The sequence below is a fragment of the Porites lutea genome, chromosome 2 (assembly GCF_958299795.1).
Source record: "Porites lutea chromosome 2, jaPorLute2.1, whole genome shotgun sequence".
Taxonomy (NCBI): Eukaryota; Metazoa; Cnidaria; class Anthozoa; order Scleractinia; family Poritidae; genus Porites; species Porites lutea.
In genome coordinates this window covers 10550113-10573168 of record NC_133202.1, presented here as the reverse complement: position 1 = coordinate 10573168, position 23056 = coordinate 10550113, and the positions used below count along the sequence as shown (strand labels likewise).

The window sequence follows — 23056 nt, the reverse complement described above, 5'->3', positions numbered from 1 at the left end:
TTGAAGCTAGGTCTATGCTAGTTGGACTGCCTGAACCCGAAATACAAACATCCGAGTTTGGTCGCGTGCCCAAAAATATGAATCCGTAAGCTAAAGTGAACAGTGCTAATCATTTTTTTCCAATTGGCCTGGCTGTGTTTGTGTAAACGCCTACAAGTCCGAATACCCTATAGCTAAATGTAATAAATCCGTCAGCTGGTAGGCAATCAGATTTGAGGATTTTGTTAGAGTTATGATTAACACGAAAATCGGTTCCAGATGACACTGTATAAATAGAGCTCACTTACAAATCCCTCTTGATCCTTTACTACCAATAGAACAGGAGTTTCCACGTCTCTCAGCCTATGATAGAGCATATTCAGGCTCATACCATGTTGATTTGTACTATAGACCAGTATCCAGGTGGATGATGGGACATACCGTGAAAGCTAAAAGAAAATGATTGAAAGAAGGTAAGACATGAGCGGACTCGCAAGCAGAAATTTGGCTCCTGTTATTCAAACGTTTGATAGCGCTTCATTTTCTTCATTTTCCAAGCAAATTTGAGTGCCCCCCCCCCCCTCTGAATCCTTCCAAAGTTTTCAGCCATCCCCCCTTTTGGGTTCTCAGTTATGACTGATTCCCACTTTTTTTCTTCCAAAAATCAAGTGATCCCCCTAAAATCCTCCCCCCCCCCCCAGGCGATAAATAATGACCGGTCCCTTACCATTGGATACTAATTTATTCGATGCACAGCGCTATCCACCTTTTGAGCCACTAGGGCGATGTAAGCCCGCGTTCTTGGCCGCACCAGCCCCAGGGTGGCAATTGAGATAACTGAGGAAAATGCGCTGCCTTTGCTCTGGTTTTGCAATTAGTTAAACTTTATGGTCTTCTCAGATGAAGAAGGAAAATCGTAGGCCCCGTCTCGTAACCCTTGAACTGTGATATGTAAAATAACCATTAAAGAAACGTAGCAAACTCTAGCAGTAACCATATCCCATCCGTCAAGGGTTGTGGAGTACAAACGAGGGCAACTCGTTTGTAACCCTCCTCAAATGGGCAGGTATGTTCCCAGAAAACCTGAACGAAATCCCAGAGAACATAGCTTTTCTATAGTTCAGGACTTGACAGTCCACCATATAGTACCACACGACAAGGAGAATACAGCGATTCAGAGCACACTGCAAACAAATAGTCTATCCAAAGAGAACAGACGGCAAATTGTTATTGCTCAAAATATGTAAAAGTCGTAAATGATTGATACCTTATCAATATCTTCCTCTGTTAAAAGATGGGATTCTTCGTCGAGTGACTGTTCTACTGTACTTGAGCAAGCCGACCTACAGAGCAAAAGAGAGAATTATGAAAACGCATAATATCAAAAAGGAGACAGTGTTTCATGACATATCGCACACTGTTGAAAAGAAGATTAGTAGTGAAATATTTTCGACGAACTTGAAGGTCTTTGATATTTGCACGTTCGTATTTTGAACGAGCAATTGTGCGCTTTGACGTTAACGTGGGTAAATAAATTATTGATTGATTGATTGATTGTGATGAGACAACAGGTTTAACTCCGACGAAGGGATAGCCCCCGAGGGGTATCCCTGGGAGTTCTTAGTGGGGATGTGCCTCCCTGTTCTCCGAATCCTGGCCCTATTTTAATAAAATAGTTGTAGCGTTGAAATTACTGGTTGGGCGAGTTGGGGTACAGGAGTTGAGGACTTATTTCTAACGGAGGAGGTTCATTTCTTCAGGAAACCCTCATTTCTACGATAGAGGTTTAGTTCCACGGAAAAAGTGTTTCTCTGAAGGAGGCTCATTTCTACGGAGAAGGCGGTTCTCTACGCGGAAGGCGCATTTCTGAAGACGAGATCAAATGAATTTTAAAACCATAGGCTTATTACTTGAAGAGACAGCCTTGTTTTATATTGTGAAGCTGTGGTTCTCGGCCACCGTAATAAAACTACTGTTTCGCTTCTCTAATTTAACTTACCTCCTTTTAGCATCTTCGTAAGTCAGCATCTGTTAAAAGGAGTAATTAAAAACAAATCATCATCGGTCATTAATTCCTTGGGTAATAGAGGGTTTTTCTCGCTTGCGGCGAGGAGCATCTTCGACCATAGGCCGACTCTGGCACCCAGGGCCCAGTTGTTCGAAGGCCGATTAGCGCTTAACCTAGGGTTAAAATTAACTCTGATTTCTTTTTCTTGTGTTGAAAAGCGTTTTCTCAGATAATTTTCTCTGTTATTTTTAGAGCTTCCAATCATCAACTTGCAGACAAAAAGAATTAAAACTAAAATACTTTTTAAGCTTTCAAATCTGAGTTCAAATCTCGCAATAACCCTGGGTTATCTTAACCCAGCGTCGAACAACTCGGCCCAGGGTAGTGGGGTACACGAATGTCGGTCGTTTCCCCTACACTGAGGTCGATTCGTCTACTATCACTTAGTTGTTTCGCCTACACATCTAAGGTCCATCAGTTACCTTAAGAATTGTAGGCGAAATGACCGGTTTCCGGGCACACAATTAGCTAAAGATGCATCGCCACTGGTACCAGAAGATACTCACCTCCCATTGTGATGCGCGAGAAACTCTATCAAACGAAACTTCCCAGCTTTGACGAAGGTCCTGAAAAAAAAGCGGAAGTTGGTTTACGTTACAGCCAGAGAATTCACAAAAGAACTGCAAACTTAATTTATGTTCTTTCAGACTCTTCTCATGTTGACCCATTATCGAGATTAACTATTCCGGAGCTGAATTCAACGGAAGGTAGAAAGGCTTGCTAACAGAAAACGTTCATGCTCTTACATTTCATGGTTTGATATTGTTTGCTTCCTGAAAGGAAGACTGATAAATGTACCATATTGTAAACGTAATAAATATTACAGAGACGCGCTTTCCGGCAACTAAACCCTTGGGCATTCTTCGGTCGAGTTTGCTTAAAACTCCTCGTAAAGGTAGCCAGCATATTATTCCTTGGTCGTGTGGCCACTTTCACGCGGTCAGAACTAAGGAAGATCCCTCGTAAAAGAGACAGCGAAATGTCCTTCATGGCGGAAGCGATAAGGCGTTGCTTCACACGTGTGCTAGCGAAAAAAACTATCAGATTTGTTTAAAGCGTTCGCGTGTAAAGAAATCTCACCGCAAACTCATCGTTGTCTTCATCAGTAACATTGTTTTCAACCATTTCTAAACTATGAGCCCCCGATTCGGTAGTTTTAGCTATTTTTCTGTAAGTCTTTGGACTCCAACTCTTGAATCGTGACAACTCCGAGCCATCTTCAAATGTTTCCGCTGTAGAGCCTTTGGTCTTGGGAAGAAGAAAATGACACAAGAGTCCTGTGGTCAAACACAGGCATGCCATGATGCCCAGCGGCAGTACTGGATGAGGCAACCGTTCAATCGTCATGATCAGCGGAGTCAAGCCTGCTCCGACGTATGCCAAACTCGTCGCCAGTCCTATTGCGGAACACCTACAAAACAAGCGATAGGCCATAAGTGACCATGATGTCATTCTACTAGAACTCAGTACCAACATGTTTCAGGATTTTTTGGGGGGACTGTTAGAACAATTAAAACCTCACTGGAATTACTACATGTAATTAAGAAGAAAAATTGAATTGTTTTGGTAACATGACGTGAATGTGAAAATTTCCTGTTGAATTTTGTAGCCTATCTTTGTCTTTACTTTATGAGTATATTCACTGATACATTATAACACTGATACACCGCATCTATGTATAATATTTTTCAACAATAATTGGGTTGTCCACAAAAACTCCTGAGAACTACAATAGTCTAACGCGTGTTTGCTTGATCTAGATCAATTTCTTCTTGAGGTGAGGGGAAAATGGAGCATGGATTAAACCACTCAATGCGAGGAATAGAATGTGATAGCCAAACAACAACAACAACAACAACAACAACAAAAATAGCCTGCTGATACAGCCTCCTCTCATCGCTCCCCGTCGCTGGGATCAATCGCGAGAGAGACGTCTGCGTTTCGGCTTCAAAAAATTCCATACTGAGGTAAATCAATGTTTACATTTTCAATCTTGAAGACGTGGAATTCCAGACGTAAATTTGGCCAAATCTGTTTTTTTCTATCTGTCGATTATCGTAAAATTTCTGCTGCGAATTTGGTGAAGCCTAAGGAAGTAAGTGTTTCTTGGTAGCTCGTCGCGTTGTAAACTTGATCGTTGTGACCATTTGGTATTTGTCTGTAACTTGCAAACAATAGCTGAATGAGTACAATTACTACGTCAACCTGCTTCTGACCAGATTTTGGACAGAGGTACGTCATCAGTAAGGAATTCTTTGGGCCACAACGCCGACGTCTCTCTCGCAAAACTTTCCCTGATGATAGGCGGCTTTATTCTCAGGCTCACAAAACTATTTACATTTACATTTACATCCCGGTATTAGGTCGGTAAAATCGTTAAGATATCACACCAACCGTTGCCTTTGAACTATGAATATCCGGAACAAGTTTGTGGGGAACTGTAGAGTGCTGTAACCACAACGCAACCCTTACTTTTTACAGTGAATTGTTTAAAACAGAATACAGTAATTACCTGACCACCGTTGGAAAGAGTTCAATGGAATACAAACTGAGTGAAGAGAGGGACACCATAACACATAGCCGGCCGATGAGTTGAATAACAGCTACGACGGTGCCATGCTCTAAAGTGGGGTGAAACTGGAGTTAATAGGGACGTTAAGATCCGAGGACGGCGACGGCAGTGAAAACGTCGCCGAAGAAGTAAATTCCCGTTCTGTTAATCTTCATCGCGATTACTCCAAGTCACTAACTTGGTCAAATGCAGGTGGATCCCCTAAACTTGAATTCCTAAGAACCATATCCAAGTTCACGGATAGAGAGAGGAAATTTCGTCGTCGCTTGTGTACGTCCTCTGTACAACGTGAAATTGGGCATTTTCAGGTCGTAGTCGTGCAGTGACGGCAAAGAAATGTACAAAAGAGCGTGATGCACGTGCAAAATTGTTGTTTTGGTAATTAAACCTATTGCTTTTTTGACGTTCTCGCCGCCGTCGGCGTCGTCGGATCTTAAGGTCCCTAATCTAGTCGCTTCACACCCGTTCTTTATTTCGAGCGTTGCGCGACGACTCAAAGAACGGCCGTGAAGCAGAATATAGATAATCGAGAATGAAACAACATATGGTCAGAAAAAGCCTGTGTATAGACCCCCCTTCCCCTCAGGAAAAATTGGTTTTTGCTGAGGGGACTGGGGAGGGGGGTCTGTACACACAGGATAGGTCATAAGGGAGGGCACACTGTCACTTATTTTCTTGCGGCCACCTTAGTACGACACCAACCCCCTTACTATAGTCTACTTACACAGACGCATTTTCAGATCTCCGGAGAGTACTGGTGGCGATCTTTTTTTTTCGATTTACCGGATTTACTGATCTTTCAGCCTCGTCCCCTGTCGTCCTCGGCGATTTCGGATCGATGTGCCTTCAGCTATCAAGCTTGTTGGGAGAATTCGCTATCCCGTTCGGCTCACTCTAGCATGTACTGACTTGTAGACGAGGCTGCCGATCCTTGTGCAGTGCTGTAATGTAGGGCGCATGCCATTTAAACGAAACACCCTGAGGGTCCTCTAATGTAGGTTTCTTCATCGCATGATCGCCGCCAAATGGCATGAAAAATTTGAGGTTCGAAACAACGGCGATTTGGCAGCGATAAATCCCCATGAAATCACCATAAAATCGCCGCTAGGTTACACGGGCAATTAAAATCGCATCAAAAATAGTAAGAAAACAGAGTCTGTGTAAACGGGCCTTTAGCAGAGAAGTTTTTGAAAGTTCCCTTGTGCAACAAAGCCTATTTCTCCGCCTTTGCGCTCCAATGGTAGTCTCTCGCGTCTAGCACTCGCTCCATTAAAAGATGACTGCTATTGCACTACGCTGTTAAAAACAGTAAGGCAGCCGTGTAAAAAGCTTATTCAGAGCAAATTTATTTTAACTGCCACCATAAACAGTGGCAGCTCTACTAAACGAACAGCTCTCCACAACGGCTTTTGTGTTTCGTTCCGGCGGATAAATAGGCAGATTAAGCCAAGACAATGCAACGTTAACACAGAGCAAGAAAGCGCGCGGAAAGGACCGAATCCGACTTTCGGTGCTAAATTTGCCCTTTTTCCTATTGGTCATTGGTCAGCTCGGTTTTAAGGTATGCGCGGGCCCTCTCCTCTGTTGTCGAAATAAAAAACTGGACCAAGTTAACTTCCGCAAAGACGTCTGGACTGTTACTAACTAAAGAGAAAATTGGCCAATAGCTGACCGGCGCCTCCCCGGTAACGACCCCAGAAACAACTGCGAGAGGCATTTTGGCTCCGGTTTCCCTCTTGTTTCTAATACTTATAACTCTTCACTCTCGTTTAAAGCTCTCCAAAGTGGCCAGCACCTCTGCCACGAAGTTGGCCGTCGAGGAGAGGTTCGACTATAGTTTTAAATTTCATTCAAAGTGCAATTAGGAGAGAGATCGAAACTACTTAACCCTCGGACGTACAAGGGGGGGGGGGGAGGGTGGATGCCACCCCCCATAATGTTTTTATGAGATTTTTCCTAGAGGATAAAATATCAGCATCTGACATTTTCAGCAGCTGTTCGTTCATCCCTCGCGCGCATTTTGAGACAAGTTTAGTGATGGTCCGTTTCTATGGTTACGAGATATGACGTCATAAGTAGCGGGTGGTCAAGCCATTTTTGAGTGAAAGTACATGTTTTTTCAACTTTTTTCAACAATGAAAGTAACTCTTGTGGCTAAAATCATGCAGGGTGCTTATTTATGAGTTATTTTTCACGTAAAGCACAAAAAATTACTATTTCTTGCGGTTTTAACCTGATTTCTAATTCTTGGTAAAATCCAAGATGGCGGCCAAGATGGTGGCCCTTGTTGGTGACGTCACAGGCCTCCAGCAGCGCCACCACCAATAAAATATACCTCATCTTGTTAAGAAGATCAAAGGCTTTCCACTAAAGGTAAAATCGCCCCCCCCCACCCCCCTTGTACCACAACGTAATCAATACCTGCTTTTAAAAATGCAACGGAGGCAACGGAAAATATCAAACAGAAGACGCCTGCTAGAATCATGGAGATGACGGTACACACACGACGATCAAACCTACAAAATAAAAAAACAAAATTTCAATGCGAAACACCTTGCTGTCTAAAGAGGCAAATAGCCCAGCAGGAAGGTTTTAAACCCGTCTGTCCCTTTTGAACGTACAGTCGAACCTCCACGTGCGACCACCTCCCAAAAGCGACCACCTCCCCAAAACACCAAAAATGTTCTCAGTCAAAGCGTTATACTGAAACCTCTCGTAAACAAGCACCTCCTGTAAGCGACCGTGACCACTTTTTCAGCAGACGGTTTTAGAATTTTCTATTGTTTTTAACCTCCGGTAAGCGACCACTTGACACGTGGTCTTACTAAACAGTGAGGTACATTGTTTAAATGGATAAAAAGGAATATATTCTTTCACCCTGTTCTTTGGCCTTCATTATTGTCTACACATCTATTACTCCCCTATTACTGTGTTTCTTAGTTCGATCTATAACTACAATATTAACCATAACCCTTGAGAAAAAGACTCAGATTTCCAGGTTTCAGTTTAAGAAGTAACGTTTTTGTTCGTCAGACGTTTTAGGGACATTTCTGTACAAGAATTCACACGTACACATCATTTAAGTAAAATTTTTTATGCACAAATTTATAGCGCGCGTTATCTAATTAAGTGTACTTCCGTAAATGAACTGTCACATAGAATAGCTAAAGATTTTGTCAATAAAACTACCAGTAATTGGCAAGGGAAAGTACACTTTCATTATTTTTTTTGGAATAAATTTTCCACTCCATTCTAGGTCGACTTAAAAATTTCGCCCTTGCGGTCCGACTCTCATAAGGGACCACCTCCCGTAAGCGACCACCAAGCCTTTGCATTTTGGGTGGTCGCTTACGAGAGGTTCGAAAATATTTTCTTTTTTAAAAATAAAATGCTAATGAGTCTACAAAAATTGCCATTCTTCGTTTCCCAATAATACATTTTTAGGACGTTTCCAAGGGTGACAGACGCACATTTCTCTCAGTCACTCTTTAAAACCGACACATGATTCGTTGACGAACTGGTTATCCTGTGCCTTTTGTCTTACTGACTGATCCTTCAGTGATACAATAGAGAACTTTAGATTCTAGGACGAGAACGACTACGAGTACGAGATTTGACCTAAAGTTTTTTTGCGTATTCTCAAATTATAGACACCATGGAAAGCTTCATTGCACTTCTTTTTCACCAAAAAATTAGCACTGTTATCTTTACTTAAGGAGCTGAAGCCATCTCCCGGCCGCAAAATGATAACACTTTATAACTTGTTTCCGTTAGCACGACATTCTCGCTAAAACTCGTGGTAGAATGACGACGGCTATCACGTGTTCCCGCCAAAATGACGCTGGTGCACGCGTGAGCAATACTCAGTATTGACAAAATCTCGTACTCGCAGTCGTCTTCGTCTCAGAATCTAAAGCTCTCTAATAGCTTGTTCTGGCCGCAACGAGTAAATAACTAAAGAATAAAAATAAAAATGATAAAGATTATGATAATATAAATAATAATAATGATAATTGTGGCTGGCCTCCCGTAGTACATACAACAAGAGGAGTTGCTAACAATCAACACGAACGTCCCAAACGTAGTTTATTCACAGGTCCTCGGTACAACACATTCTTTTTACTCCTTAGTTCTTGGATCCTGAGTCCCGAGATAACAATCTGACATGACAAATACATGATAGGCTAAATACGTGATTCGTAAGTACTAAACTTCAAAATGTCGTGTGAAATACTCTCTTGGGATTTTCCGTAAAATGTTCTTTTAACAGTTCTTACCGTTTAGGCCGTATAATGTCCGATGGATGGCGATAACTATCCAAAAACTTGAACAACACGAGAAAGGGCTAACATGGCGGCCGCTTACTAAAATCTGGTGCGGCTGCTAAGCTTTTACAACATACCGCTGACTGCGCAGCGCTGCAGTCACATGGCTCCCCTAATTGTTGCCTAACAATTACTTAAGTTAATGTCCATACTAGACAGTTAAACAAAACAAATGTTCATAAAGGCGGTCACTTGTGTCTTCTACACCTGTCGGGGCGACTTCACTGAGTAGTTGGCTCCTCGTTGGGGAATTCCTCGGTCTCCCTGCTGCTATCACCAACATCCGCTTCATCTGCAGAGGGTACCAGTAAGACTAATTTGTGGATTGGTCTATCCAGGAACGTAGATGGCTTTCGACGTCTGCCTTGGTTGTCAAGTTCTCCATCAGCTTTCACAATTTTGACCTTTCTGATACATCCGTCTTCGCTAGGGTAGACTTCTACGACTCTAGCGAGTGGCCATTGGTTACGTGGTCCTTCGTCTTCCTTGGATACGATTACATCTCCAACTGATAGATTTCGCTTTGGATACATCCACTTGTTACGAGCCTGCAGGCTATGAAGAAACTCACGGCGCCATCTAAGCCAAAATTCGTTCGCGAGATATTGTACTCGGCGCCACCACTTGCGGGAATATAGATCTGCTCGCTGGAACCTTCCAGGCGGTGGAAGTACAACTTTAGTTTTCAAGGTAAGTAAATGACTGGGCGTAAGTGGTTCTGGTGCCTCTGGGTCATTTAAGTCGTTCGTAGACAAGGGTCTGGAATTAACAATACACTCTGCTTCAGTCATGAAGGTTCTGAACGCTTCGTCGTCCAACTGTGTGCCAGCGCTCAGAAGTAACGTCTCCAGTGCACTACGAACAGTTCGGATTAACCTTTCCCATGTGCCACCCATGTGGCTGGCATGAGGTACATTCATCTGAAATGGTATCCAATCACATCCGTTCTCCACTAAGTACTCTTGCACCCGGTTCTGATCCAGTTCTTCTAAGGCAGCTTTTAGCTCATTCTTCGCTCCTACAAAGTTTGTACCCTGATCACAGCGGAGCTGTCTGACTGGACCGCGTCGGTTGAGGAAGCGACTAAGTGCGTTGATGAAAGAACTGGTACTTAACGAGTTGGCTGTCTCCAAGTAAACACCTCTGCTGGCCATACAGGTAAAAATAACTCCGTAACGTTTAACTTCACTCCTCTTTTCCTTGATCGGGAAAGGTCCAAAGAAATCTACAGCACAATACGAGAAGGGGGCCGAAGGTTCAACTCGATCCACAGGCAAATCGGCCATCTTCTGAATTTGCAGGGGGCCGCGCATTTTTCTGCATGTAACACACTTGGAAATACAATTTGACACTGCTGACGATCCACCAACAACCCAGTAGCCTCTCTGGCGCAACTCATTTTGGGTGATACCTCGTCCCATGTGGTTCACTTTGGCATGCCAGAATCGAATCAGCAAATCTGTAATATGACTTTTACGAGGAAGTATCACAGGATGCTTCGTTGCAAATGGAAGGTTAGCTCGTCTCACGCGGCCACCAACGCGGATAACACCGTTTTCATCGAGAAATGGATCCAAACGATATAAGCAACTAGACTTCTTGACGGCTAGATTTCTTTCTCTTGCGATCTTTCTAGTAGTAAGCTCTCCAACTTCCTTAAGTTCCTTTAAAACTTGCATCTCGTCATGGAAATGTTCACGTTGAACAACCTTAAGAACTTCCCTCTCTGCTGCGTGAAGTTCTGTAAGTGTGACTGATACCTTCGGTAATGGTCTGATGCTCTCACCACCCGTTTGTCTCGTCAACTTCACTTCTCTACTTGCCAGTTTGCTCTTCAGTCGTAGACACAAAGCTATTGCCTTCAGCACATGCTGCCAGCTTGACATGTGGCGCAAACGGCTTGACGTTAACGGTTCAGGGGCTTGAGTAGCTCTGCTCTCTACACGAGATGTGAAAACGGCTGCTTTCCTTACTTCAGGATCACTTTCGGTCACTTGAAATTCTTCTATCTTCTCAGGCTGGAAAGTTCCACTCTTCCAAAGAAATAAGGGTCCAGTTAGCCAGTTGGTTCCTTGTAATAACTGTGACGCTGTAAGGCCTCGCGAGGCATGGTCAGCAGGATTAAGTTCAGTGCTGACATACAACCAAGAACTCGGGTTAGTGACGTCACGAATCTGCTGCACGCGATTTGCCACATACACATGAAACCTCTTAGCTTCGTTGTTAACATAACCAAGGACGATTTTGCTGTCTGTCCAGAAATGTTCCTTAATGTCCGTGTAAGACAATTCTCGACGAAGAAATTCACTCACGTTTGCTGAAACAGTAGCTGCAGCCAATTCTAGCCTCGGCACAGTGATTTGCTTTAACGGGGCCACTCTAGATTTCCCAATGACAAGGGAACAGTACGCCTTGTCCTCCACATTGATTAGTCGAAGGTACGAGCACTGTCCATAACCCTCTACACTAGCATCTGAGAAATGATGCAACTCGCTGGCTTTGACCTGCCCAAAGTTCTCCGGCTTAAAACAACGTTGAATTTGCAGCTGATCGAGATTCAGAACATCCTGACGCCATTTCTCCCAATGAGTATACAAACTCTCTGGAATTGGGCTGTCCCAATCAAGCTTGTCTCGGCACATTTGCTGCAAAACTTGTTTTCCTTTCAAGGTAACTGGGGCAACGAAACCACTAGGATCGTAGATTGAACTGATTGTGGAAAGTACGCCACGTCGCGTTAGGGGACGGTCACGCAGCTCGATGCGGAATTGAAAACTGTCATTCTCAATGCACCACACTACTCCTAAGGCACGTTCTAAGGGCAGTGGATCAACCTTCAAGTCTAGCTCCTTTAATCCTTTGGCGCGATCTTCGGCCGGAATCTGTTCAAGAACTTCTCTTTTGTTTGATGAAATTTTGTACAGTCTCAGGCCGGCCTTGGCGCAAATGCCTTGACTTGCTTTTATCAGTGTAACAGCTCGCTCCACGGTAGGGACTGATTTTAGTCCATCATCCACATAAAAGTCCTGTCGTATAAACTCAGCAGCTTCTTCACCAAACTCTTTCTCCCCATCATCTGCTGCTCTCTTTAGACCAAAATTTGCGCAGCCAGGTGAACTACCAGCACCGAAAAGATGAACCTTCATCCTATACTCAGTCACTTCATTTGCAGGATTCCCATCCTTCCACCACAAAAAGCGCAGGAGATCTCTGTGTTCCTCTGACACCATAAACTGATGAAACATACTCTTAATGTCAGTCATAAACGCAACATTTTCTTGTCTGAATCTGCACAGGATCCCCAGAAGAGTGTTCATGAGGTCGGGTCCTTGTAACAAGTGATCGTTCAGGGACACCCCTTCATACTGGGCCGAACAATCAAAAACAACCCTGATCTGGTCTGGTTTTTTTGGGTGGTAAACACCGGTGTGTGGTACATAGTTAACCATTCCATCCTGAACTCCATGGCGGTCCGGTGGTACCTCTTCTGCACACAAAGCAATCACATCTTTCATGAATAAGCGATAATCTTCCAGAAACTTGGGGTTTCTCTTAAACCTTGCTAAAAGTTGGTGCCATCTCTTGACAGCTAGTTCGCGGTTGAAGGGTAGAGACGGTTTGTCTGTCTTCAAAGGGAGAGGCATCTCGTAGTGCCCATCCGATCTCTTCACAATACCATTCTCAAGGATGTTGAGGAATCTCCTGTCTTCAGCTGAACAGGGCTTGGTATTTGCAGAACTTTCTGTAAAGTCTGACTCAAGAATCTTAATAATCTTCTGTGGGTTGATAATCTCTTTCACCTTTGTCGTAAAGGCAAAGTGTTCATGGATTTCTTTGACCATCACCTTGTTGCACACTCCTTCCTTATGGTTGGCTTCACCTGTAGATTTGCACACCTTGCCGATTATACCCCACCCCATTAAAGATCTTTGGCCGTAAGGGTCGTCTTCACCTCCCACTAGGACTTCTCTGGGTCTGACGATACTAGGGCAATTATTGCCAATCAGCAAGGAGATTTCCACACTTGGATTGTAGGGCATGAGCTCGTCAGCAATAGGACACAGATGTTCCCATTTCCGGGCAACACTGGCTTTTGGAATCTGCGACCGACTGGCTGGGATGATATCTCGCTTGAACATCATGGGTAGCTTCACAGCATGCTCCCTTCTAAAATCCAACACCTCAACTCCACAAATACGGTTGCTTGGTACATGTACATTTCTCTCTTGCACTGTTGTCAGCAGCAAGTCGGTTGGTGGGCCTTGCAAGTCCAATTTTTCACACAAACTTTGCGACACAAAACTCACATTGGACTGGTCATCTAGCACTGCATATTGTAAGACTTCTTTACTGGGTTGGCTAACTTGTCTAACCCAAACAGGTACAATCATGGCATGATCCGAGCCGCCCTCTTGCTCTGGGATGGTACAAACATTTGTACAGTTCGTAATACTTTCCTTGGGAGTTTTCCGAATATGGAGACATGTAGGGTGATTTCCAGAACACGTGCGACATTTAAGTCTGTTCTTACAGGAGGATACTTGATGTTGACTGCTAGAGGCACATCCAAGACAAAGAAATTTCTTATAGAAGAAGTCCTTCCTTTCCTTGTGCGGCTTCTCTGCAAACTTTTTACACTCGTCTAGCTGATGTTCTTCCTTGCAAAACAGACATACTTCGGTCTTTTTCTTCTCGCTCCTCCCTTGCGAACAGGTTGGGGGTCTCTCCTTTTCACCTTGACCCTGGGCAGTCACGTTCTTGCTTGGATCCAATACATGAGTTTCGAAGGAAAAGGCCTCCTCGCCTTTTGGTGAGCGTCTGAATGGTCCTCTAGGCCTAACAAACTCTTTGGTTTTGGACAGCTCCTCAAGTTCGGGAATGTTCGCTCTCTCTGCACACTCTTTCACAAATGAAGCAAATTCAGAGAAGGTAGGGTAAGTACCATTTCCTTTTGAGACTCTACACTGTTGTACTATTCCTCTCCACTTATTCTGAATTTGAAATGGCAACTTGTTTAGAGTTTTAACGTTCTCCTTCGCAAAGTCTAAGACAGCAAGACTAGGAGTAGTTTCTCTGGCGGCAATTATCTTTTGCAGGAAGTCAGAAAGATCTCTTAGGGCCTCCGCATCTCTTACGCCAATCTTAGGCCAGTTCTCCAGTTTGTTCATAAAGGCTGTCCCTACTACATTGCAGTTACCATACCTTTCCTTTAACAACTTTCTCGCAGACTGATAGGCATCTTCAGTACCAATTAACATATACTGATCAACAACTTGTTTGGGCTTTCCTGAGATGTACTGATGTAGGAAGTTCAATTTTGTCTGCGCGTCCATTGGTTTGGAATCAATAAGGGCACTGAAGGAACTGTTCAATGTAGGATACTCCAAAGGATCTCCACTAAAAACTGGGATATAAATCTTAGGCAGTTGCCCTGAGATTGCTAGTTGCCTGTTCACTAGGTTCTGCTCCATAGTAGCTGCCACCAACATACTACTTGTTTCCACTAATTTGTCCATACACTTTTCTAAGACGACAGAGTGTGGCTGAAAGGGTGTGGCACTGGGGCTTAACGTACTGTGCACTCCATTTTCTACACGCGGAAGACTGAAAGTGGGTTGGGCTCCATTTAACTGAGTTGAAGAGTAGATAGGTTCTTGCTGACCAGGAGAGAGATCACTCTTACTTGTGACTGGAATTGAATTAAGGAATTTGTCCATGTCCTTGACTTTATCAGCGGGGGGAATCGAGTTTAGATCCTGATCATCAAACAGTTCTACTTTATCTGCTGACATGCATACATTAAGCTTTGCTTGATTCTGAGCAAGTTCACTTTGTAATCTTAGCTCTTCCAACTTTCTTTCTTGTTCTAATTTGGTCAACTCAGTCTTTCTGTGTTCTAATCTCAGTAACCGTTCCTTCTCTATATAGGCCAGTTTAGCCTTTAAGGCAGCTTCCTCCTTTTGTAACTGAAACCTATCTTCTTCAACATTATCATTGGAACTTATTTTTGACCTACTACTTTTCTTGGATGCTCGACTGGACCTTTTGGATGCTTCAGAGATTGAATCATCCACGTGGTGTTCGACAAATTCCAGAAACTTTATCTCTGATCTAATGTCACACTCAAAATTTGACCATTCTCTGCCAACTTGATCAACCATTCTTTCAATATTTTCCACATTCTCATCTGGGTTCGCAAAAACCTTAATCTCTTCAACCATGTCTTGAAATTCGCAATACAAAATCTGAGCTTCGCTGAATTCTTTCTTAAATTCTACTAGTTTAGTTGACTGACCTCGCTTCAGTAGAGTACCTCTCATTCGCTTCACCAGTTCACATTTCTTAGTTTTCAAGTTACTTGTTTTCAAGTTGAGTTGATACGTATACCCTTTCTCCGTCAGGAAACGCTTCCTTGATTCATCAGTTTCTTCTTCCAGCGCCACATTGACCTGGTCTTCGGGTCTTGCTTCTTTGTTGACGGACATGACTGCTACACGAAGATCGTCTAACGATTGTTATTGTGGCTGGCCTCCCGTAGTACATACAACAAGAGGAGTTGCTAACAATCAACACGAACGTCCCAAACGTAGTTTATTCACAGGTCCTCGGTACAACACATTCTTTTTACTCCTTAGTTCTTGGATCCTGAGTCCCGAGATAACAATCTGACATGACAAATACATGATAGGCTAAATACGTGATTCGTAAGTACTAAACTTCAAAATGTCGTGTGAAATACTCTCTTGGGATTTTCCGTAAAATGTTCTTTTAACAGTTCTTACCGTTTAGGCCGTATAATGTCCGATGGATGGCGATAACTATCCAAAAACTTGAACAACACGAGAAAGGGCTAACATGGCGGCCGCTTACTAAAATCTGGTGCGGCTGCTAAGCTTTTACAACATACGCTGACTGCGCAGCGCTGCAGTCACAATAATGATGATGATATTGATATTGATAATAATACATCTAACAAACGAGATGGAAAAAAAAAGGACTGGCGATACTTACCAAGTAACGAAGACAAGAAAAACAGCATAACCAAATAGATTTACAAGTTCACGAACAGCGAAGTTAGCATAGAAATTACTTAGCAGCTGAATGAGGCTCGTGTTTAATCCACGATACAACATTCCTAGAGCAAACCTGGAAAGATAAAGAGAATAGAAATACTTAAGAAAAGCAACAGTTCACTCCCCAGAGGGGCGGAAATCTGTCCCAAACGAACACGGGTGATAGGCTGGTAACCGTGTTAAATTTCCCAATGGATAACGAAAGGACAGCTACTACCAGGGACAAATGGATGAGACAGTCTTGCCTAAAAGGAACACTTTCTCGCTCTGTGCCTCAGAGGGAAAAATCGTTTGAATACAAGGGATTCTCTACCCCTTCCCCCGTTTTAAGTTGTAATTACATTTCTTGGATCCTTGCAACTTTGATATTGGACTAGCCTCGATTACCAGCCGATGTTTGGGAAATGAGCCCGCACTCTCCCTCCCCTGTCTATTCTCGCGGAGGACCAACAGGACAGCGGAAATCGAGCCTAGACATGGGGAGGAAACATGGAAAGTCTGATCAACAGCTGATAAACACCTTTTTGGGACCTAATAAGTTACAATGCCTGAAGCCATGTTGCAGCTGGTTGTAGCTGACTATCCAGCATTCCAGGACTCTCATCTACGAGTCAAAGGAACCATCTAAACATGTTTTGAACGATCCTGACCTTTCAGAACTGAAATATAGCTCATAATCTATCAGTTACAGACCTGTTCACATGAGCCAAGTCGACACAGTTAGAGCGTGCACCATACACATCAAGCTAAGTGCAAGCAAAACATCTATGTAACGACGGTTTACCAAGACGTGGTTGATTACATGGGATGTTTATTAGAACATTCCCACCCACCGAGTGAGTGCTTAGTAAAATCTACTGTAAACTGTAAACGTATCTGCACAGAACTGACGCTCCCTAACTCACCAAGCAAACCCCAGAACAATGGTTGTTTTCCGAGGTTCCTTAATACGAAGAAAAGTGAAACAGCCCGTTCCGCCTGATTTTGGTGGCAGGTAGAACTTTTCCCACAAGGACAAAAAATCTCGGTATTTAGAAGTTTGCCTCTGATCCTCAGTCACAGCTCTCTCTAGCAAACCTTGTGCTTCACTTGTACATGTACTTGAGGCTGAGTGAAGAAGGACCCATCGAGGCGACTCGGGGAGAATCCTGAAGAGAATAAAAGTTCCACGTTTTTCGAGAACACAATAATAGCTGTATAATAGTTGTATAATAACGTAAAAAAAACAAAATTCGAATCTGAATCTGAAACTAAAAGAAAAGTGGAGAAAGAAGGCGTATGTATGGAGCTGGATTGTAAAATTACTCACTTCAATAGCAAAATACCAAGTAAGATTGGAAGTGTCATGCTCAGCATTAAATTTCGACGATTCGCAACCATGTAGCCAACGCCAGCTAACGACATTATAGCGAGGGTGGTGGCTGCCCACAAAATAGATAAAACAATGGCTCGTGCCTTTGGATTAACGTACTCAGCTGCCAGGATAAACAAGACTGGAAAGGCACCTCCTTTTTCAGAAAAGAAAAAACAAAGTAATTGAGTTAGTTATTATAACTGATACACCTTAATCAATTTTTACTCTCTTTTTAGAGTTTTGTTTTTTTGGCAATTTTCGACGATGTTCTTTTTTTTCTTTGTGTAGTATCCTTCTAGCTGCCTTCGCCGGATTTGTTTAGTATAAGTAACGATACAAAACTAAAAAAAAAGACAAACAAATAAAAACAGCACAGCAAACAAACAAACAAAACCGAGCCGGCTCGACAAGGGTTAGCTTAGTTGGTAAACCTCTGCATGGCGGGAGGCCCGAGTTCGATTCCCTAGGGCCGGGTTACTTTTACCTCAGAGAACTTTGAACGAAAGTACTAGCTACTTCAGCTACTTTTCTTCTGCCAACGGATTGTGGCTCGGATGACCACGCAGAAATGACAGGTGAGGAGGTGACAAGGAAAATAAGGCTATATTCACACTATACCCAGTGGGGGATCCAGGGGAGGGGCCCGGGGGCCCGTGTCCCCCCCTTATTTTTAGACCAAACTGAGGCCCGAAGGGTCGAAAAAAAAAATTTTGAGACCGGGCCACCCCCTTATCTCAGGGTCTGGATGACGCCCCCCCCCCCCCCCCTCCCCGTAAGATCCATCACTCTTACTGGATAGCATTTCGTGCCGACACGAAAGAAAACCTCTCGGGGGATTACTTCGGTTCATTTTTCCTGGGTATGTGCCGCTGGCCTCTCAGAACCCCTACCCCATTACTACCTATTCTTTGGCCAATTATAGACCCCATCTTAGTCACTTTGGGAAAAAAGTAATTTTCGCAATCTTATCTTCGTCACTTTCTGTTTATGCTATTACCTTATAAAGCCTTTCAACTTGGTCATCCTGAAGTGAAGTGACACATTTGTTAAACTTAATTATGTGTAAATCTTTCTACTTTTAAATCCCTACATACCTGAATTTCTGACCCCAAAAATCCTAAAAATTAGACTACGAGTAGTCCCCATTTTTTCCTCAGGGATAGTAGAGCGAGCGAAACGCGAACGCGCGTGAAAATTACCCCACGCGAGAAAAGGCGACACGCGGCGGGAAGAGAGAAAAATGTTGACAGATTGCCAAGGAAGAGCCAATCAGAGTTTTGCGTTGTGAGAGCAACGCATTAGGTCAAAAGCTTGGGCTTTGTCTGTAGTCCCTTATTTTTCTCTCTCCCCGCCGCGTGTCGCCTTTTCTGGCGTGGGGTAAGAAGTTTCACGCGCGCTCGCGTTTCGCTCGCTCTACCATCCCTGAGGAAAAATGGGGACTACTCGTAGTCTACCTGAAAATGCGCGACCCCATTTTAGTAACTCTTATAAATATGCAGTCCTAATAATAGTCAATCCAGTCGTGAAAATGCGACCCAATCCAGCGGCACATACCCATTAGCCTATTACTAGGAAGTACCCCCCCCCCCGGCAAAACCTATCCGGTATAGTGTGAACAGCAACGTCATATAACTGGAACAAGTCGTTCACACACATCGAGTATCGTGCCGGAGCGGTTGGCCGGGAGGGTTTGGTGAACTAAATCCCAATCCTCATTCCAGAATATTTCCGTCTCAGTGGGTTGCATTCCCACAATAGCTGTTCTTGCTACACCAAAGCATGGCACAGAATCTATCCGATATGTGACTCTCCACTTGCGAGATTGGCGCGGCGCAACTTCGCTCCTTTACAGAAATAGCGTCGAAATCACCGCCCTATCCGGTATGAGATTTTAGTGCCGGCGCAAAAGCTATCCGGCATAGTGCAAACATGGCCTAAAACTTCATCTTCGTTATCCGTTTAAATGGTAAGGTTATTACAAAACCTTCGATTTCTACAGTGAGCATAAATTACATCCCAGAGATCACGGTAATTTTTAAAAATGCTAAACAGGTGAGCGACATACCTGCTGCAAATCCAACAACTCCCCGAAGGATGGCGAAATTTATCAGGCTATCGAAAGCAAATGCACTGGACAGACCTCCAATAAAAGCAATGAGAAGACATGCAAACAGTGTCTTCAGTCTACCAATAGCGTCCGCCACTAGACACAATGTTATGGAGCCTATCATCATTCCTGTGTAATTTGCCACTTCTAACACATGCCTCGTATTGAATAGGGGACTGGTCTGAAAAAGAGATCATCAACATCACCATCATCATCATCATCTTCGTCATTGATATTAGCACTTCAGTGCTACACTGTAAATTCGATGGTAAATAAAGTTTATTGATTGATTTGATTGATTGTCATCATCACTATCATCATCATCGTCATCATCGTCATCATCGTCATCATCGTCATCATCACAAGGGAGCATTAGCGACGACGACGGTGACGACAACGAGAAGGTCGAAAAGGCAAATTGGTGTAATAAGGAAAACATGAACAACCGGGAGCACACTTTTAACAGCAGTGATGGAAAATTGTGAATGGTTTGGAGCTTAAGAATACGGACGGCAATGGTGTGATTATTTAAGAAAGACAATTTTAAACATTTTAAACATCACTTGTCACGGTAGACATTAGTATAGGCTTTATAATACACCTTGTGACAGTCACGTGCAGGTGATTAAGACTGGCATGTTATTTTCTGTATTGTTAACGTAACAACTGTATTTGTAGGTGTACAAAACGCGTTTATTTGAGTTTTTTTCGAGCCTGAGATTGCCCATATTTTTTTGCCCTACGGTATCGAAATCCTGAAGTTGAACTGAAATCACAGGGTGAAATAAGGTGTTTCCGCAATTCGGAAATGTTGCGGAAACCTGATGGTTCAAATTTCCGTTGCGTTTCCGCGGGACGGTTACGACGGGAAACGTGTAAGATGAAAATGGAGGTATTGTTTCGTGTTTCCGCAGCGCTTCCGTTGACTTAAACGTGTCAGCTAGTTTCCATTGCGTTTCCGCAAGCGGTTTTTTACTGCAATTTTCTGGTTTGTATGATCAATCCCTGGTTTCTCATATCATAAAATTTGTTTTAACTGTACTGATTACGCTTCAGGCAAGATGAGGAATCATTGCATTGACCTAAAATATCCGAAAGAACAGAGATAGTCGCCTGCGCTAAACTACACGTCGTAAATACTGGAAAAGTGATAGATGATTCCCTCTGTCTTCCTTTTCTAAGAGATTCAAAGACGTGTTATTAAAATTATTAGCGCTCCAAACATTGAAGCGTAATTTGAAACAATTTAAAATAAATAAATGATTTTTTAACACGCTTGCACGCGTTTTGCCTCGCTCTGGAGGCGTGAATCTTACGAGCATGCGTGCCTCGTTTTCACGTTGAATTTTGAATCGCGCGCCCTTTTGAACATTCTTCGCTGTCGGTTCGCCTTCCATTGTGGTGGTTTGTACATGCAGGGCCGTTTTTTTGTGAAGTTCAGCGAGGAGAGTGTGATAGATTGCGGAGATAGACTGCAGGGCAGAATAATGGTTCGAAAAACTATTTAAATGAAACGCCAAATCCCATGGAAGCGGTGATGAAGGAGTTCAGTGTTCACTCTTGGCGACTCGAATGCACACTGAGTGTTTCAACAACCATTGAGAAGAAAGAACGCCTACTTTAAACTGTGGATCCTTGTTGTTTCGTAAGTACATTCTGAATCTCTTTTAAATATATAGAAGCATATTTAAGTTTATGTAATAGCTTTGGGAGCATTTCATCGATGTCGATCATAAAATTCGTTTTACATGTGAGCTTACATCCATGTTTCATGCGACAGCGAGTTGCTTCGTAACCTTTGTACGTTGCCTGTAGTTTCTTTAATAACATATACCTGTAAAGCACGTGTTTGTCTGATTTCTTTGGCAATAAAGACATAGTTGCTGCCTCACCGAAAAAGAATTTTTCTGTATACTAATGCACATTTCAATGGCGAAGATGGCAGCTGTAAAACATTGAATCTCGAATGAGGAAACGGAATCACGGAACGGAGTACGGAATCAAATGTCAATGACAGAAAATTATTATTTAAAAATTCCTTGACACTGAAATGTACAAAACATTTCCACTCCAATTTCTGAGACTGTGGATATTTATCACAAAGATAAACCTGTACGAAAATAATATTTAATGTTCATATTAATTTTTTGCATACAATGTCCATTTCCTTACTAGATTCAAAACGACAAATACAATTTGCAGGGACCAGTGGGAATTGTTCAAAATTGAAATAAATGTAGTGCTTGTTACGATACTTGTAGGGTTAAAAGGAACCTTTTCTCTTTGTGTACGTGCACCATAAAAAGTTTTATATGATGGTGCAGAAAGGTTCTAAAAGTCTAAAATATAATTTTCTTACACTTCAATTTGTCATTAAGCTTCGAACACAAGGATATATGTAACAGCTTTATTCGATGACAAAGCAACCTTCATTGACTCAAGTAAGACGCCCATCTTTGAGTGGGAAGTCGCAATTCTATTTATCCATCTTTGAGTGGACAAAGTAGTGCTTGTGTCAATAATACTTCAAATGTTGCAACAGTCACCAGGAGATAAACAAGAATATTATTTTCAGAAATATTATTTCCTTACACTTCAATTTGTCGTTAAGCTTCAAACACAAGGATATATGTGACAGCTTTATTCGATGACAAAGCAACCTTCATTGACTCAAGTAAGACGCCCATCTTTGAGTGGGAAGTCGCAATTCTATTTATCCATCTTTGAGTGGGCAAAGTAGTGCTTGTGTCAATAATACTTCAAATGTTGCAACAGTCACCAGGAGATAAACAAGAATATTATTTTCAGAAATATTATTTCCTTACACTTCAATTTGTCGTTAAGCTTCAAACACAAGGATATATGTAACAGCTTTATTCGATGACAAAGCAACCTTCATTGACTCAAGTAAGACGCCCATCTTTGAGTGGGAAGTCGCAATTCTATTTATCCATCTTTGAGTGGGCAAAGTAGTGCTTGTGTCAATAATACTTCAAATGTTGCAACAGTCACCAGGAGATAAACAAGAATATTATTTTCAGAAATATTATTTCCTTACACTTCAATTTGTCGTTAAGCTTCAAACACAAGGATATATGTGACAGCTTTATTCGATGACAAAGCAACCTTCATTGATTCAAGTAAGACGCCCATCTTTGAGTGGGAAGTCGCAATTCTATTTATCCATCTTTGAGTGGACAAAGTAGTGCTTGTGTCAATAATACTTCAAATGTTGCAACAGTCACCAGGAGATAAACAAGAATATTATTTTCAGAAATATTATTTCCTTACACTTCAATTTGTCGTTAAGCTTCAAACACAAGGATATATGTAACAGCTTTATTCGATGACAAAGCAACCTTCATTGACTCAAGTAAGACGCCCATCTTTGAGTGGGAAGTCGCAATTCTATTTATCCATCTTTGAGTGGACAAAGTAGTGCTTGTGTCAATGATATTTCAAATGTTGCAAAAGTCACCAGGAGATAAACAAGAATATTATTCAGGAGTATAATTTCCTTACACTTCAATTTGTCATTAAGCTTCAAACACATAGAGATATATGTAACCGCTTTATTT

At 42.5% G+C, this 23056-nt stretch overlaps 2 protein-coding genes across 2 annotated transcripts in view; both read right to left on the bottom strand.

The window, feature by feature from the left end:
- LOC140927702 (solute carrier family 22 member 13-like) overlaps positions 1-23056 on the bottom strand; it is a 34006-nt gene that overhangs the window by 4508 nt on the left and 6442 nt on the right. Inside the window, exons 3-13 of the mRNA XM_073377378.1 lie at positions 19437-19659; positions 17327-17525; positions 16923-17165; positions 15956-16090; positions 7041-7135; positions 4560-4668; positions 3128-3458; positions 2554-2613; positions 1979-2007; positions 1247-1322; positions 288-428 (exon numbers count right to left, since the gene is read on the bottom strand). Of these exons, the coding sequence (XP_073233479.1) occupies positions 288-428; positions 1247-1322; positions 1979-2007; positions 2554-2613; positions 3128-3458; positions 4560-4668; positions 7041-7135; positions 15956-16090; positions 16923-17165; positions 17327-17525; positions 19437-19659 (1641 nt within the window). The remainder of the gene's footprint in view (positions 1-287; positions 429-1246; positions 1323-1978; positions 2008-2553; positions 2614-3127; positions 3459-4559; positions 4669-7040; positions 7136-15955; positions 16091-16922; positions 17166-17326; positions 17526-19436; positions 19660-23056) is intronic.
- LOC140927286 (uncharacterized) lies at positions 8695-15841 on the bottom strand. The gene is made up of 3 exons (XM_073376910.1): positions 15727-15841; positions 8897-15609; positions 8695-8779 (listed from the first exon to the last, which is right to left on the bottom strand). Exon 2 carries the CDS (start codon positions 15427-15429, stop codon positions 9166-9168), a length of 6264 nt encoding a protein of 2087 aa, XP_073233011.1. The 5' UTR covers positions 15430-15609; positions 15727-15841; the 3' UTR covers positions 8695-8779; positions 8897-9165.

Bases quoted from the DNA above. Each gene is read 5' to 3' on its own strand.
- LOC140927286 (XM_073376910.1), bottom strand. From the start codon at position 15,429: ATGTCCGTCAACAAAGAAGCAAGACCCGAAGACCAGGTCAATGTGGCG.